At 40.7% G+C, this 17,221-nt stretch overlaps 1 protein-coding gene across 2 annotated transcripts in view; it reads right to left on the bottom strand.

Annotated features, from left to right (window-relative positions):
• Positions 1-2,449: 2,449 nt before the first annotated feature.
• Positions 2,450-17,221, bottom strand: part of SOCS5 (suppressor of cytokine signaling 5) — a 45,711-nt gene continuing 30,939 nt past the window's right edge. Inside the window, exons 2-3 of one of the 2 annotated variants that reach the window (XM_084622171.1) lie at positions 8,334-8,377; positions 2,450-4,407 (exon numbers count right to left, since the gene is read on the bottom strand). In XM_084622171.1, coding sequence (XP_084478297.1) covers positions 2,785-4,395 — 1,611 coding nt within the window. In that variant the 5' untranslated portion in view covers positions 4,396-4,407; positions 8,334-8,377 and the 3' untranslated portion in view covers positions 2,450-2,784. The remainder of the gene's footprint in view (positions 4,408-8,333; positions 8,378-17,221) is intronic. The other variant, XM_084622170.1, reaches the window with a different exon arrangement.

Here is a 17,221-nt window from a genome sequence, read left to right as displayed (position 1 = left end):
TGTAAGAACAAGTTTTCCAATGTTAGTTTTTAAAATTCACAGCATGTAGAGATGGCAGTAGATATAAAGCAAAGAGCAGGTTCCTATTTTGGAACAAAACTTGGATGGGACTTAACATTAGAACTCTATTATTACAAGAGCTATAAAGAAAGCTCATCTGGAATCTAAATCCAAATGAGGGAATACAGAGACACACAGTGAAGGTACACTTAGGTGCAATTTCATGCTGGTGATTTTTTGTTTAATGTAAGTAGCTAGTCTCAGAGCAGATTTTAAACCAAAAGTTGCATATTCATCAATACACACGATCAGAACGTAAGTGACTTAGCACATTTGTACACATGCTTACATAACCTTAGTGAGAAGTATTTACATGTTCAAAAAGTTTCATTTTAACAGTTGAAGTTTAACACATGAAAGCATATCAGGTACTACAAAAAATGCATAATGGGATCAGTTTTCCACAAGCATAAACACATTTTAAAGTACTTTCTGGGTATTTCTAATTAACTCCTTTCAATATGATCTTATGTAGCATTCTTTCAGTCATTACAAAATTGTTTTAATCATTTACTTATCTCTTTGCAGGTGCATTGTCAATTCACAAAAACTATGATGAACTTTTACTCGTACACAATTTTTATGCTCCAACGTAATTGCATACAATACTTAAACAAGTTCAGATGAAGTTCTCAAATACTTTGGTTTAAATCTTAGTTGGGGATAAATATTTGATGCAACAGAAATCACGTCCTCCACCTTAACTTTGCTGAAGAAATGAAGACATTGACAGCATTCTTTGGTAAAAATACATTTGGGGCATTTTGTATGTATGTGCGTTTATCAAGAAGTGGTCTCAGTGATCCTGCTGTAAATTGATAGTACAACAGTCAGTTATTCCTGATTTAGCGAGGAATATCAAAATTAACTTAATTTAGTAATCAACTATAATTGGCTGAGACAGCATCTGCAACTACAACAGGGGAATCAATAGTACTGTTGAAAAGAATTGTTTTTTATCACTTATCTTTTGTTATAAATACTTGTAGCCAGTCTATTATTTAGCAGTGACTATAGAAACATTGTTAGGATTCTGAAAAGTCACCTAACAGAGTCAAAGATGAACCAATATTTAACTGCACAGTATTTGTGCATCAACTACAATATGTACTAGGTAAAGGATATTAAAAAAAATTCAGTTAACTGCTACAAGAGAAGCTAGGCAAATATAAAACAGATCAGATATACAAGTATAACACTGAACATACTGTACTTTATTAGCACAAAAAAGCCATAACAAGGCACAGCAAGCAGAAAAATACACTGATAGAAGGGTTAGTGTTGCATACAAGAATAAACTTTCTTGTATTTGCAGCCAAAAGGTTCCCTAACTCACACAGTCACTGCCATGGAGAAGTAACAACATACCGTAGCAGCTGGTAAAGAAACTAGGGAGCACTTATTAAGTGGTACAAAACACTTTTAAAAAGGTGGTTGGAGATTCCAACACAAGTTTAGTGCAAAAATGTCAAGGACAGAACAGTTGGAAACTGTTAAGTGAATCAAACTTATTTAATCAATTTAATACTGGAAACTTCTGTCCAATATTAAAAATAAATGGAGTCAAACTTAGAATTTCAATTCCAAGTAGATTGTTCACATGGTATCAGCACATACCATTCTAAATATCACAAAAAGGTGCTAAATGGAAAAATGTTATTTACAAATAAAAATAATAGTACCTTTGAAACCTGCTATTTAGTGCAGGTTAGTCTTTTTTTTGTTTAGAAACTGTATTTAAGTTTCAGAGTAACAGCCGTGTAAGTCGGTATTCGCAAAAGGAAAAGGAGTACTTGTGGCACCTTAGAGACTAACCAATTTATTTGAGCATGAGCTTTCGTGAGCTACAGCTCACTTCATCGGTTATAATTCAGCTATGAACACTTTCAGCATAAACAATGTTAAATAGTGTTTTAAATTAAACATTTCTCCTCAACGTCATTTGCAACTGTGACAGATAGTTGTCAGGTCACTAATTCTTATATTTAGTTTTTAGCAAAGTTTACAGACTGGTTAACTAATGGCAATAATCAAATTTAAGCAGATTTTCATTTTTTTAAAATTTCAAGTAGCAGGTATTTAACTGCCTGTCCAAGATTGTATTAATCTTACTAATAATGTCACTTAAATCCATGAATGTTTTAAAGAGAAGTCCACTTCTGATCAGACATATTCAAGCCCTCATCTTTAGGAAACCTGGTGCACTAACTGTGATTAATTTTTAGTATAAAAAAATTCTTAATGGAACACAGGCTTCTCATGCTGCTAAACTGCATTTTGAAATGTTTTATTTATTAACATTTGGAAACTTGTTTGAAGGGAACAATTAAACTTTTCAAAGGAGGAAAGATTCTGTTGAAAAAATTTAAACACTACTCAAATCATTAAAATGTTCAACCAATAAAAAATTAACGTTTGTTCTTTAGCATTAGATGGAATGCCCCATAGTTGCTTCACCCAATTACTACAGCTACAAAAAAGGAAAACATTTAGAAGTTAGCAAATTATTTTTATGTCGGTCTTAATGAAAAACATGTCGCTTTGTCTCATTGTTTCAAGAGGCATCGCAACTTGATTTGTGTAACAGCAGACAGCATCTGACATGATACTAAACATCAAGCTTAAATACGGTATTGCAAAAAAGCTGATGTGCTTGCTGAGTTAAACTAATGCACACAAAAAAATGCATATTCTAGCAAGCCTGCTGGGGACTTTAGATTCTGTTTACTTTGTCTTAATAGGTTCCCGTTCCAACCATCGCACCCTAACTTTTTGTTTATAGTGATATTCCTTTAGAAAGTCTTGCAACATTGATGGTAAAGGAAGGCCATCAATTCCATCATACGTAGTGCACCTGCAGATTACTGCCCGGCAGATATACTGCAGACTAAAAGGAAAAGTCCTGTTCAGAGATACAGTAAGTAATGGTTCAAAAAACATGCAAGAGCTAGGGTCTTTATAATGTTCTAGAAGTCCTGTAACAGTGGAGGAGTGAAATACACAGGGATCATGAGCGTCAAAACTAAAATTGTGATTCCATTGCTCAATACGTGCATGGAGGGATCTGTTGTAACGACGGAAGCTCACAGAGAAGAGGTAGTCCTCTTGTGCAGAATCCCTGAGCAAAAAAGTGCCTTCAGGTTTGCCTTCCAGAAGTGCCTCCGCCTCATAGCGGTCCATCACACCCCAATAACATGGGTTACCTGTTATTTGAAGTAAGTCTGGCACAAGGCAGTGTATGTAATCAATCTGAGTATGTACTTTCCAAGCCCCTTGTCTGCTGCTATGGCCATGGCTCTCTCCAGACACCTGACGTTGCTTTTGCCTGCGTGACTGCAAGCAGAGGGTTGTTGTGTCCTCTTCAGAATCACAGTTTCCCTGTAGTGCTGCACTATTGTCCCCTGTAAGCTCAGTCATACCCGGGGCTAACTTTGGTCCCAGTTTATATAATGGATTAACCTGTGCTGTAGCTTCAAATGTATGTATTTGGGCATTAGGAGGGGGGTCAACCCCTTCTTCAATACTAAGCCTACGTCTTTCTCTAAGTCTATCTTCTTCATCTTCTGCAGAAATCAAGGAAGGATCAAATGTATCAAAAAAAGTTGAATGAGGGCTCACAGGAGCTGTATGTTGCTTAATCAGATGCCACTTTTGGGCAAGATCAGATCCAGCAGGGAAAGGACATTTCTCAAGCATTAATTCAGAGAGATGAATCTTTCTTTTATTAGAAAAGAGAGGTTTGGACTGTTTGCTATAAGTTCTCATGGGAAAACATAGCCCAACGGTATCCTGAAGCCGCTGTCGCAGAGTACGGCTACCTACAGTCCTGTTTGATACGCTGTCCGTATCATGAACGGAGCTCACACCGTATCTTCGCTCCCGCCTTTGCAAGCTGCTTCGTGTTCGACCAAATCTTTTATCATTATCCAAGGAGCTCTGGGTTTTCGTAGAACAGGAATGTTTCTTTTTCCCACCCCAAGGAGCATGCCGAGAGTAGGAATCCCTTCGTGCAAGTCTCGTTCCTGTGGCAACACACGAGTCATTATCTTTCTCAATGCTTATTTCGACAATTTGAGGGATGTCAGTGACACAATTCTGATTTCTCCTCACTGAATTCTTTGAAGGACTTAAACCTAGTTGTAAGGCAATGTTCTCTCTTAAAGGGCTGCTTGGTTGCTGTGGAGCCAAATCGGGTACATGGATCCTTCTCTCTTTAACAGATGAGCATCGAGTGGCGTCTACATCTATGTTTTCATTTCGGTTTCCACCTTCATGATTGAAGAGATTCTGGCATCTGTATTTGAAGTTGTTCCACATCTTTCCCACTTGATCCATGGATTATGTTACCTAAATTCAAAGAGGGGATGAAGAGATTTTAAATCAAAAAGTTAAAAAAATTAAAAATAAAAAGACACCTATTCAATTAACAAAACAAAACCCTTCAAACGAGTCAGTCAGAGGTATGGAGAAGATCTAGCTCCCAGCTAACTATAACAGTTACAGGGCCTGCACAGTTCTGTAGCGCTATCTGCATTGCAGTGTTTGCACATTCAGAAACAGAGCATAGAAAAGAAAAGAAAAGAAAAGAATGCAGTCAAGCACACGTGACTAGTTTCCAAAAAAAATGTACAATAAAGAACATCTCACCTTACAAAAAGGCCCCCCACCTCGCCAATATAGCCAAAAGCCCACAAAAGCATTAATGGAGGAAACAAGCATAATGGTAAGTTTTCCATTTTGGTATTTATATTTGATGGGCACTTAAACATCCGTATAGAAAACCATGGAAGAACTATATAAAGCCACTATTGCAGAGGTTAATTGTGTATTCAAACCTAGTTTGTTATTTACATTTTTTAATTACAATATATTTAGAAGTTTCCAAGTCTTTATTTTGAGTGTCATATATTAGGGGGGGAGGGATAGCTCAGAGGTTTGAGCATTGGCCTGCTAAACCCAGGGTTGTGAGTTCAATCCTTGAGGGGGCTATTTAGGGATCTGGGGCAAAAATTGGGGGATTGGTCCTGCTTTGAGCAGGGGGTTGGACTAGATGACCTCCTGAGGTCCCTTCCAATCCTGATATTCTATGATTCTAACTGACTCCCTAGAGAAACTGTAGTAAAACAAATAATGAAAAATTAAGGATAAAGCCAGTGAGTAGACTCCAGTAGAGCAGTTATGAAATCAGGCACAAACACACTTTCCATCCCTGAAAGAGCAGTGGCCCTCTCTGCAAAAACAGATTCACAAACTAAACTGAAAAGTAAGGCCATGGTACAGAAAGTTTCAAGCTGTATTTGATAGACATGAGAACTCCAACTTCAAAATTCAAAGTTTTGATAGTAAGACTACAAAGCAGACAAGAGTCAATTCCCATGAGAAGCAGCAAGATACTCACAAAAGCTTATAGTTAGAAGTTGACTCCTAGGCATTTCATAGTTGAGGCTTTGCTTAACAAAAACCAGCATTTCTCAGTGATTATTTAAAAAAAACAAAAAGAAGTGGGAAAACCATGGAACTTCTGTTTTTACCTGTAGCATTATACAGAACTAGCTCTGCAGAGGGAGCAAGAGGTCATAGCCAGCCATTCCCCAAAACATTGTCAAAAACGAATACAAATATTAGCAGCATCCACACTGCAGTTGCTGCTTTAAAAGCCAAAATTGATAACCTAGAATCAAGGCATGAAGAACATGGGAGCTGTCTGGAATATTTTTATGAATCATATGTTCATTTAGTTTGATTGCTATTGTATTGTTTGCTACCAAAGAGTTAATTTCTGCTACACTGGGCAGAAAGACAATGGCTTTATTCAAAAGATAATACAAGTATCAAGTCTCTCTGGTGACTCCAAGGAAAGGAGGAATCAAGGTGGAAGAAAATGGGAACAAAGGACATGAGAAGCGGACTCAGGAGGTCCAACTCTCCAAGGGAGCAGGGGGCAGCTGGGCTCTGGCTGCCCCCCTTGCTTTCTTGTCAATTTCATGGCTCCACTGGAACTGTGAAATTGACAAGAGATCTAACAGCCAAAGTAAGTAACACTGTGTCCACACAGACACTGCATAGCCCTAACTACAGGAGCCTCTTGTGGAGGAGAAGTTATTATGTCAATGTAGTATGGCACTTAGGCCTGGTCTACACTGGGGGGTGGGGGAAAGAGAATCGATCTAAGTTATGCAACTTCAGCTACCTGAATAATGTAGTGAACACATTGTGGTGAACACATTGTGAACACATTGTGCTGAGTCAACGGCTGACGCTCCCCTGTCAACTCCACCTGCGCCTCTCACTCCGGTGGAGTACCAGAGTCGACGGGAGAGCACTCGGGGGGCGGAAGGGGGGGGGGGTTCAATTTATTGCGTCTAGACTAGACATGACAAATCGACACCCGTTGGATCGATCACTGCCCGCTGATCCAGCAGGTAATATAGACAAGCCCTTACATTGGTGGGACAAGACTGTAGTGTACACTCTGATGTAATTAGGTCGATGTAAGCTGCCTTACGGTGACCTAACTGTGCAGTGTAGACCGAGTCCTAGAAATAGCAGCCTTGAGAAACAGACACAGGGTCTACAGAGAAAGACTAGCTTGGTCCACAAAAGAATTGGAAGTTTGGGGAGCAAGGAGGGGAGGTTGTTATACGAAGGCTAAGCTGGGCCTACCTAAATTTGGAGGAAAATGCTAAATTTAGCTAAGACAATGGGTAGTTAGGCTTGTTGTTTTAACCTCTCTCTGATTTAAAAAAAAATTATAGGAACTTAGCAAATAAGCTACTCTCTGCAACTGCATTTTGATACTGTTCACAGCTCCCTGAGGGAAGTCTTTAGCAGGAGCCAAATCCAATTGGACCCGCTAGGTAACAAGATTGGTAAACAGGGGTGTTTGTAGCCTGGAGACCCAGCCTAAGAATGGGATGAGTCAAGGGATTCTCCTCAGGGAAGTACAGGCATGGGCCTGTATCTTGAAAGAGCTGCTCACAGAGACATTCAGTCAGGGGTCAAATGTATAGTTTAACCTTGTGTCACAGTTCCAGAGTAACAAACTTGGAGCACCCTACTGGCTGCTGTGGGAGTCCCAAGCAACAGGAACAGAAGCTTCTGCTAAAACATCTTGAGAAGGAATAAAAAGAGCAAATCAGTAGTCTTCATACAACTTCATAAAAAGAAAAATATAAGCATTGAGTGGAGATTCTGGAAAAATAAAATTAGAGCTAAAATGTTAATACTTATTAGGCTCCCTGAAATTTCTGGAACAAACTAACTATCTAAAACACTGAGTCCCCAATGCTTGGCAACTACATAGTGCTAAAGATCCAACCTAGTAAAAGAGCATAAAAGGAGAGAAAACAAAGATCACTGAGAAAGGAGAGACATCACTGTTTATCATTATGGACATAGATGACAATGTTAGCGGCTGCTATGAAAGCGAAGAGATAGTTTAAGAATCATAGAAGATTAGGGTTGGAAGAGACCTCAGGAGGTCATCTAGTCCAACCCCAACTAAATCATCCCAGCCAGGGCTTTGTCAAACCAGGCCTTAAAAACCTTTAAGGATGGAGATTCTATCACCTCCATAGGTGACCCATTCCAATGCTTCACCACCCTCCTAGTGAAATAGTTTTTCCTAACATCCAACCTAGACCACCCCCACTGCAACTTGAGACCATTGCTTCTTGTTCTGTCATCTGCCACCACTGAGAACAGCCTAGCTTCATCCTCTTTGGAACCTAACCTAAAGAAGATCCTATAAACTTCTCCCCTTATTTAAGCCTGACAGAATAAGGCACAAAGAGAAGGGAACAGGTCCCTTTTCAGAAAGTCTTTAAAACAGGAAGACTTTTTACCTTAACTTCAGGCCAAGCATACAGAAGAAATGTTTATGAGGGTGCAATGAATTCAGAATTGCATTTTCTAAGCAAGCTGATTTATGAAGATACCACATGGGAAGTTGTCCAGGATTCAAAACGATACAGAGCTAGAGAGAGTGGCATCTTTTACTTCCTGTAAGGCTATTAGTCAAGTCATGTAAACTAAAATGGATAAGTCTGATGTGTTTGAAATTTCTTGTAACTACTATGTGAGCTGCAAGTTCCTCCCTATAGCTATCTCTGAAGTGATTGCAGGTATGCAGAAAGTGTACTCTTTTGAATTGGTGCTCTGAGAATTAGGTCCAGAGATTATTTGCTTCTAAGTGGTGTTAAATATAATGGATACCCTTCTTACTCAGAAAAGACATATAAACCACTATGTCCTGTCTTGAGACTGTATCTCACCATGTATGTTCTGGACTCCTTCCAAGCTGCGGATAACATGATTACTATAAAAAGAAAGACAGTTAAATGATATTTTGAGTAGGTTAAAATATATATTTTTACCTAGAAATTTAAGATTTGTCACCAGACTATCAAGAGACTTTACAATAAAGTATATTTAAACTTATGTATGCAACGGCTTATGTTCAGACAGTTTATCATACCAAACAAAAACCTTGAAGGCTTTTCCTTTTTTAAGTCTGTTAATACTTGTAGTGAGACAGGACTTTGCAGAAGATCCCAAAATGAATCTTTTTAAACAGATCAAGGCGAGAAGCATCTGGATCCTTGAGGCTTCTAAAGCTGTGGACATACTTGTATAGACCTTGTGGGAAATGTTGCTATACATTTGGTCTCACATCTAAAAGCAGTGATTCCCAAGCTCTGGTCTACAGAAGCACTTGGTGGCTTGAAGAGCTAGCTGATCACTTGATGCTGGCTCTCCTTATTTCCAGCTGCTACATCACATCAAAAGGCAGCTAAAAATATATACTTTCCTACTATTACTCTTCCAGGTAAGCAACTGCTATAGTTGCCACATGGATGTTATTCATTGTAAAGCAGAGGGGATGGTGACCCATGCACTTAAAATATGGCAAGGAAGGTTAGCCACAAGAAAAATCTATTTAAGATGAGGTCACAGTATACTATGAAAGTTTAGGGGTGGGTTTTCCAAAATGATGGTATATGTTTCATTTCTGGTCTCCAAGAATCGGTAAGAGGATTTCAGGAGGAGAACAGTACTCAATACTCTCAGCTGCTAGATAGAATTTTAATGGCAACAGGCAGGACTAACAACTGAATGATTTAATCTACTGATTCCTCACCCCAAACCCCCAGCCTGTAGTAGTAAGAGTGAACTTAAAATATTACTGAATTACAAGGGAATTATTTGAATAAAAGGCAGATTTACCAGAATTAGGAATGTGGCATAGCAATTAAAGAATCAAAAAGATATGAATATTCACAGATGGGGCTATGGACCAGAGTGATTAAAAAGACCAGATTTTCAAAAGCGCTAAGCATCTTCACTTCCCATTTACTTGAGTGGGAGCTGAGGTTGCTCAGCACATCTGAAAGTCAGGCCACCAGTGAAAATCTTAAAGTTTTTCCAACACATCCTTCCCCCAAAACAACCCCTCCAAAGAACCACAAATATAAAATAGTGGTAAAACCTGGATTAAACTGTTGGACAGAAAACCTGTTTAAATATAAAACTATCAAAAAAGTGCGAGACAGACAGGTTTTTATGAATTTTAAAGAGAATGCATATCTGCCTTACACAAATGAAAGTCCTATGTTACTTAAAACATTTGCTCTACTGAATACATTTGGCAGAGAGGCTGATTACACACTGTTTTAATTCATTAAAATCTAAAAAATGCATGGCATCTTATCTTGAAGCTTTGGATTTAACAATATTTTTATTTAAACCTTACCTGTCTCCCCTTCATTCTTCAAACCTGCTCCAAAAGGTGAAGGAGCAACTCACTTCCTATAAGTTATCAACACTATTAGCTGCTTTGACATAGGCCTGCTCTACAAGCCTTTCTGAGACCACCATGCAGAATGGCTACTTTGGTAACCCATCTTAGCTAATTGAAGAGAGTTTTTGGAACTTGAGCACTTATCAGAGTTAAAGTTTTGTGTCCCATACTGGAACAAGGCTCAAGTCTTTCTTCAAATAGTATTTAAAGCCAGATTCAAATAATTTCAGATGCTTAATTTTAAAGTTCAACAGATTTTCTGTTTCCAGGGTTTCCTGGGCTGCCACTACATTGACAAAACATGGATTACTTCTTCAGCAGCTCAAAAGCCATCTCCATAAAAAGTTAACATTGCCAGTAGTGTTTTTTTTTTTTTTTTTTGGCTGGGGTGTAAAACACCACTCTACAATTTGCCAGAACTTGCTAATCTTTTGGAATGTACTTGCTATCTGTGATCTTCACTGCAGTGCAGTACAGTTTTTAAACAACCCTCAAATACCTTTTATAAAATAGATAAGCAAGAGGATTATTTCTACTACACTTCCTTGAGTTTTCACTACCTGTTATGTGTAGTCATTTACACCTGTGTAAAATGAGCACACAGTGAGTATAAAATGCTAGCATCATAATGTTTCACTGTAATGTCATGTTTTACTCCCACTTTGCACAAGTGCATACAGATGTAAGTGTGACATTCTATACCTTGGGGGACCGCCCTGTAATCTCCATATTCCTCATTTATATATAATTGTGATCTTGCAGATAAAGCAGGTCGTGTCAGGTATCAGGGGAAAGATTATGATCTGCTGAAAGTTATTTTTCTGTCCATACAGGTACAGCATTAATGGACATGAAATTATGAGAATTGTGTTGTATGGTTGTCACTAAAACATGCTGTAAGTTGGAGAATCAGCCAGATATTAGCTCCCCAGAGGCAACAGCAAAGTAACCGATGCCCAGGCAGGGTGTCAAAACAACCCATCACCAGCCATTGTCCAGCAAGGGAGCTACAACTCAGTGACTCACCTGCATGAGACCACACAAGGGAAATTGCTCAACCTTGCCTGGGGACTCAGCACTGCCCGCCAGACATGCCTCAACTTGTATTCTCCAAGCACATGGACGAAGGGTATAAAACAGAACACAGCAGACCCATGCTTTGCCTTTCTCCTGCCCCTAACTATGCTGCAAGCAAACAAGACTGTTAGGAGTCCTGCCAGATCATGTCCTAATTCTTATGGATTGTTCTCTCAATCCTTTTCTGTAATTAGTTGCTATACCAGCTGTAACTACTATGAAAATTCTGTGCTAAGTTTGTTTATCCCGTTGTCTGTCAAAAAGGTGCAAGTTTACCTGACTCCAATTAGTTGAGATGGGAAATAAAATTTGAACTGAAAGTACAAAGATTGTATACTGTATCATGTCCACAAAAGCCAAAATAACTTACCTCAATGTAATCCTAATATAGAGAACTGTGCATATTGAAAAAAGGCAGAGTTTTAGTTCTTGTATTTCTCAGTCACATGATAACTATTTCAAACTCTGGTAAAGCAACTTCTCATAAGTCAATTCTAAAAACATATCTATATTTACACTAAACATGGATCAGGTTACAAGTGACAGATTGTTATGGCTTTGTTGCATCAGAAAAATTAATCTTCTAAAAAAAATTGTACAAGGGTTCAATACAAAAGTATGCCAAGTGGAATAAAATGCTTAACGGCACTGTAGCAAATCATTTTAGGGTTGGCAAGGCAGGGATGAAATAGTATGGCTCAACTGCTTCACCTATCCCCCGCAATGAGTGCGTTGACAAGTAATAGCTGAAAAGCACAATGATACCAAAACAAAGCAAAGTGTTCGATATGGAGGCTCTCAAAAACCTAGTTCCAAGAACCACATACAGTAAGATCTGAGATATGAAAAATGGGCTAACCTCTTCTTAGATTGGTGGTGCACAATTACTTCCCAAGGGTATGCCTGAACTGGGAACACTACAAAGAATGACAATGCTCAGTATTCAAGACAAAATAAAAATTCCCTATTTACCTACTTTCATCTTTAGTTTTTCCACAGCAGACAACACAGGTGACCACAGATTTCCTTCCCCCCCCATACAAATTAAAAAATTTGTCCTTGCAGAATTACACTACATTTTTAATTTAGTTTGCTAATTCCCAGTAAGGAATGAGGAAAGGAATCAGCATGCTCCCTACTTTATCTAGCATGATTTTTTTAAAAAATAAAGCACTATATGGGAGTTATTTGACTGTCCTCTGCAGTATCCAGATTGTATAAAACTTAAAACTGCAGCTAAAATCTTTATTACAGTCACATGGCAGAAACCTGATAGGAACAGTCCAGGGACTCAGGTCTTTTTTCCTTTTTTGGGGGGTGGGGGGAGAGGGAGAGGAATCAGCCCACTTTTATTAAGGTGCTTTACTTAGAAAACTTTGGCCTGTATGGCTAAGCTGCTTGAAAAAGCCTTCACATGATTTGCCTCAAACACCCCTCCAATCTTGGGTAACAAGGAGAGTGGAAAGGTAAATGAAGGAAGAAACAGACAGGTTATCTAAAGTGTGACTGAAGAAAGGAGGAAGAGGCTGAAATTGAAATTTATGAAACAGCAAGTTCCTTCCCCACTCTCAAATTCCAAAAATAATGAATCACTGTTGCAATATTGGTGATACAATGACAAAACATATATGCAAGTTCATATCCTTCCAAAACAAATAATTGGTTGTTTTAAGAGCAGTGGTCGCCAACCTTTTTAAGCACAAGATCACTTTTTGAATTTAAGTGCAACCCAGGATCTACCTCAAAGAAAATGTACAAATAACAGTAACCACACAAACCTAAATACCCTTGCCCCGCCCCTTCCCCAAGGCCCCATGCCACTCACTCCATTCCCTTCCCCACCCTCACTCACTTTGACCAGGCTGGGACAGGGGGTTGGGGTGTGGGCTCTGGGCTGGGGCTGAGAGGTTCGGAGTGTGGGAGGGGCTCTTGGCTGAGCCTGGTGCAGGAGGTGGTTCAGGGTGCAGGCTCTGGGAGGGGGCTGAGACAGGAGGTTGGGGTGCAAGAGGGGATGCGGGCCCTAAGAGGGAGTTTGCATGCAGTGGGGAGTTCGGGCTGGGGTATGGGAGGGGTTTGGGGTGCAGGCTCCAGCGAGGTGCCGCTTAGCTCAGGTGGCGCCCAGGCAGCAGCACAGTGGGGCTAAGGCAGGCTCCCTGCCTGCCCTGGCCCTGCTCCCAGAAGCAGCTGGCATGTCCAGCAGCAGCTCCTGGATGGGGGAAGGGGGCACACGCTGCCCGTCTGCAGGCACTGCCCCCGTAGCTCCCATTGGCCGCAGATCCCCATTTCTGGTCAATGGGAGCTGCGAGGGTGGTGCCTGCAGGTGAGGGCAGCACGCAGAGACCTCCTGCCTCCTCTGCCAGGGGCCCACAAGAATGTGCCAGCTGCTTCCGGAACTGGCATGGGGCCAGAGCAGGCAGGGAGCTTGCCTTAGCCCTGCTGCGCTGCAGGACTGTTAGCAGCCAATCTCCCAGTTCAGCTACAGGAAGGTTGGCAACCCTAGACTGAGATCGACTACCAGAAGCTCCAAGATTGACCAGTTGATTGTGATCTACTGGTTGGTGACCTCTGTTTTAAGAGGAACTCTCTGCTTTACTTGAAAGTGATACTTTGTATCAAAAACAGTCTCTGAAGATAGGGTTATTTAAACTGACAAATTTCCAAACTTACATAGTCTCCTAGCCAACCATAGCTGCTATAAAACAAACAGAGGGAAGATGTCTCTTACAGAGGTTTCATGAGGGTCTTGTAGGACCAGTTTGAGACACCACTGATTTTTTTTTAAGTGTAAGCAGGGTCTGAGTGAGCTCTCCCCTAACAGCTAGCTGGGAGGTGGAGAGACTTCAGGAGCAAACTGTATTTCTATGAACACACCTACTCTGCCTCGATATCCAGCAGATAGAACTGTGTTGCTCAAAATGATCAACTTTGGCTGGTGTTGGGTTACAAATCACTTTAGTACTAAATGCAGGGGTAGTGAAAGGTTATCAATGTAGTTGTCTTTGTTGTATGACTAAAGCGGAGCAGAACAGTGCTTAACCTGTCCTGATTGAGGAGGTCACCTTCAGCTGAAAGGACCTCGCTAAGCCAGGGGCTCAAATGCCAGACCCCTGTGAAAGTAAGAGGGGTGGGGACAGGTGTCTCAGCCAGAAAGTTTGGACTCTGCCTAAGGGTCCCCGGTCTGGTTTAACCTGTTCCTCCCCTCTGTTCTATGGAGCCTATTTAGCTCTAACTTTTGAGCCTTTTGTTATGTTAAGTGCTTACTAGAGCTGAAATCACTTGTGGTGGGACAGCATTTCTGCCCACCCTGCTTCAGGTTCCCCCAAGAGCTGACAATCACTAAGAGCTGGGTGAAACCTTAAGAGACTGACTTTCAGAGGTCATAGCAGAAGGCAGCCAGCAGGAGCAGCAAGCAAGCAGCCAGCCGGCGGAGCGGCTGGCTAGAGAAAGTGCAGAGAGAGTGGAGCAAGCAAGGTGTCTTCTTCCCTGGGAGGGAGGTGAACTCACACAGATGCACCTCTGAACCCTTGGTCCTCACTGACCAAGGACATCTACAGTGAGTGGGGTGTGGTGAAGGACAGCTCCACCTGCTGCTGCTGTAGCGACTCTGCTGCCAGCCACACCGGCTGCTGCCGGAGCGTCCCCAGGGCCATTCGCACTGGCCGCTGTTCGGGCGGCCCCCAGCAGGAGCACCCACTGCTCAATGGTGGCCCCTTGCGCTGCGCCCCCCCCCCCCCCCCAAGATTTAGTCAGGGGTATTTATACTATAAATCCTGGACAGGACACTTTTATTAAAAATATCCATGACTAAATCGTAGCCTTAATCATGGTTCAGGGGATGATCTCTGTCCACTACAGACTTTCCTAAGAAATTCTTGTGTTTTAATCTAGGTCCTTCTGTACCACTGCATCTCAGTCTACTCAAAACAGTTACTTAAGTCTGTACTAATGTAACCCTTCTGCCAGGTGGAGTAGGCCAGTCAAACAAACACCATAGCAAAAACGTTTCACATCCTGTGATTGTGTTAATGCACCAGTTTTTGCAGCTAGTTATGAATTTTTATTGGATCATGCAGTAGAGCATAGTAAGGTACTTAATATGGAAGAGAGCGGTACAGGACTCAAATAATGTTTTGTGTACTGCAATGTTAAAGTTTCTTAGCATTTAAACTGCTAAAATTAAAAAAAAATGAGGGGGAAGGAGGGAAACACAGTGCAAGTCAAGTATAGACACCCTTTTGATGACCTTTACAAAAGTCACAACTATACTGAGGATAACTAACTATCTACTGGAGTTTTCTCATAGCATGGTAGAATTTATTTCTACTTCCATTAAGGTCACCAAGAAAGTTTATTCTTTTACCAAGAAGATAAAAATACAAATATGCTTCATAACCTGAGGCAAAAAAAAAGTTACCTGCAACAATGGTTTGTTCATACTTATTAATTCCAAGAACTTGCTTACCGCCACCACTCCCGCCAACAACAAAAGAGGATGGATACCTTAATGCCTGTGCCTTAACAGCCCAGAGTTGGGGGTGGAAAGGGAAAATGGAAGAAGTAGGTCAGCTTCCTATTGCATTTCATGGACTAGATTGGTAGAATTATCTGGAATCGTCTATTCAATGTCAGAATGGTCCAATAGCTAACATATGTCAGTAACCTGATGGAGGTATAACAAACATGTTTTGACAAGGCAACAGAAAGCTAATTTCAAATCAGATATTTGATCTAGTCCCTCTTCTGTAATACTGGTTTCAGAATTATGGGGAAATACTTCTGCTGGCACAATTTAAAAGATTGTGAGCAAGTATTGTACAGGGCACAGCTTTGGGAAAACTCTTAAATGAGAAGTTTGGTAAGCAAAAATCTTTAAAAATATGAAAAATTAAATTAAATTTTCCAGTCAAAAAAACAGTAAGATTTCAGCTGTTCTGATGGATGCAGAGAAGTTGAGCAGAGTTTCATTTTTAATAATGCTGTTATTTTTTCACTTTTCAATATGATCACAGCACACAAACAAGATAATAAAAATTTAACACAGTCACCATCTGTAACACACAGCATAACATTAACATACATCTGCAAAAACCATTACACAGTTCCAATGTACGTCTCTGAACAGCAATGGTGTTAAAGTTCTTCAACTCAGAAACTTCTGCTAATGTATTGTGAGCAGTCTAGAGATGCAATGGTGTCTTACAGATAGTATCTATTCTGTTCACTGTTAGCAGTGAAGACTGTAAATTTCTTCACATTGGAAGATGGCAAGCCTTCCTACACCACAGGTATGAAAGTTTGTAAAAAACTTTAGTGATGGGGGGTAGGGGGGAGACAGATGTATTATGCAACACAGCAGAAGTTACTCAATTTCTTTCACTTTACTGAACACTTCAAGGTCTGTGCACTTTACAATATTACAAAAATATAAAGACAGACAGCTCACTGGACGTATTTACCCTTAATAATCTCAGGTATGCCTTCCTCAGTGCTCAGAATTAAATGCTTCAGTGTGCCTGGAAAGGTAATAAATCCAGGCTCAGATGGACCAGACCTCCTGGGTATGTGTGTGCGCCCATATGCAAACTCCAAAATTGGGAATGTTTCTCAGAATTTCCCCTCCAATAACCCCTGCACTTTTAAGGTAGGGAGCATTAGCCTGAGCACCAATTCTTATACAACTGCAATGGTCCTGAACAGGGGGGGGGGGGCGGGGGGAGGGAAGAGATCTCAACTGGACAGATCCCAAACCATCATCAGTTCTCTCCTACTGAATGCCATTTCTAACATCATACGTTAGTTCGATTTCTGTATCATACACTTCACATGTCTAATGATGCCATCAAACAGCAGGATGTTTGAATGGTTTTAGAATGAGACTGGAAATTTAACATGCATATTACCCAGCAAACTGGGGGTTAAAACCCTGTCTGAGATAGAAGCCCTACAGCTACAAGCAGTCATGCTGGTCAGAAGCAGCTCTGGCTGCCCTACTAATTGGCAAACAAACCCCTCATTCCCCAGAGTGGCTGGGTAGGTAGAAGACTATAAATCCTGCAGGGAAGAAAATGCTGGGAGGCGCAACCAGGTCTAACTTGTTTCATGCCTTCACTCGGACCTGCAGGCAGCTCTGTCCTAGCCTGCAGAAAGCTGAAGATACAAGAGACGCTCTTCGCTACGTTTGAACACTGGGCGAAAGGAAGCTGCACTCTACTGTTTTGTACACAGACTGACCTGCCTCAGTGCCCAATTGAAATCCTGTTGTGGCAGGTTCGTTTTACACTGTGG

This window comes from Lepidochelys olivacea (genome assembly GCF_965140295.1).
Source record: "Lepidochelys olivacea isolate rLepOli2 genome assembly, chromosome: 3".
In the NCBI taxonomy this organism is placed as follows: Eukaryota; Metazoa; Chordata; order Testudines; family Cheloniidae; genus Lepidochelys; species Lepidochelys olivacea.
This window is presented reverse-complemented; position numbering and strand designations above follow the sequence as displayed.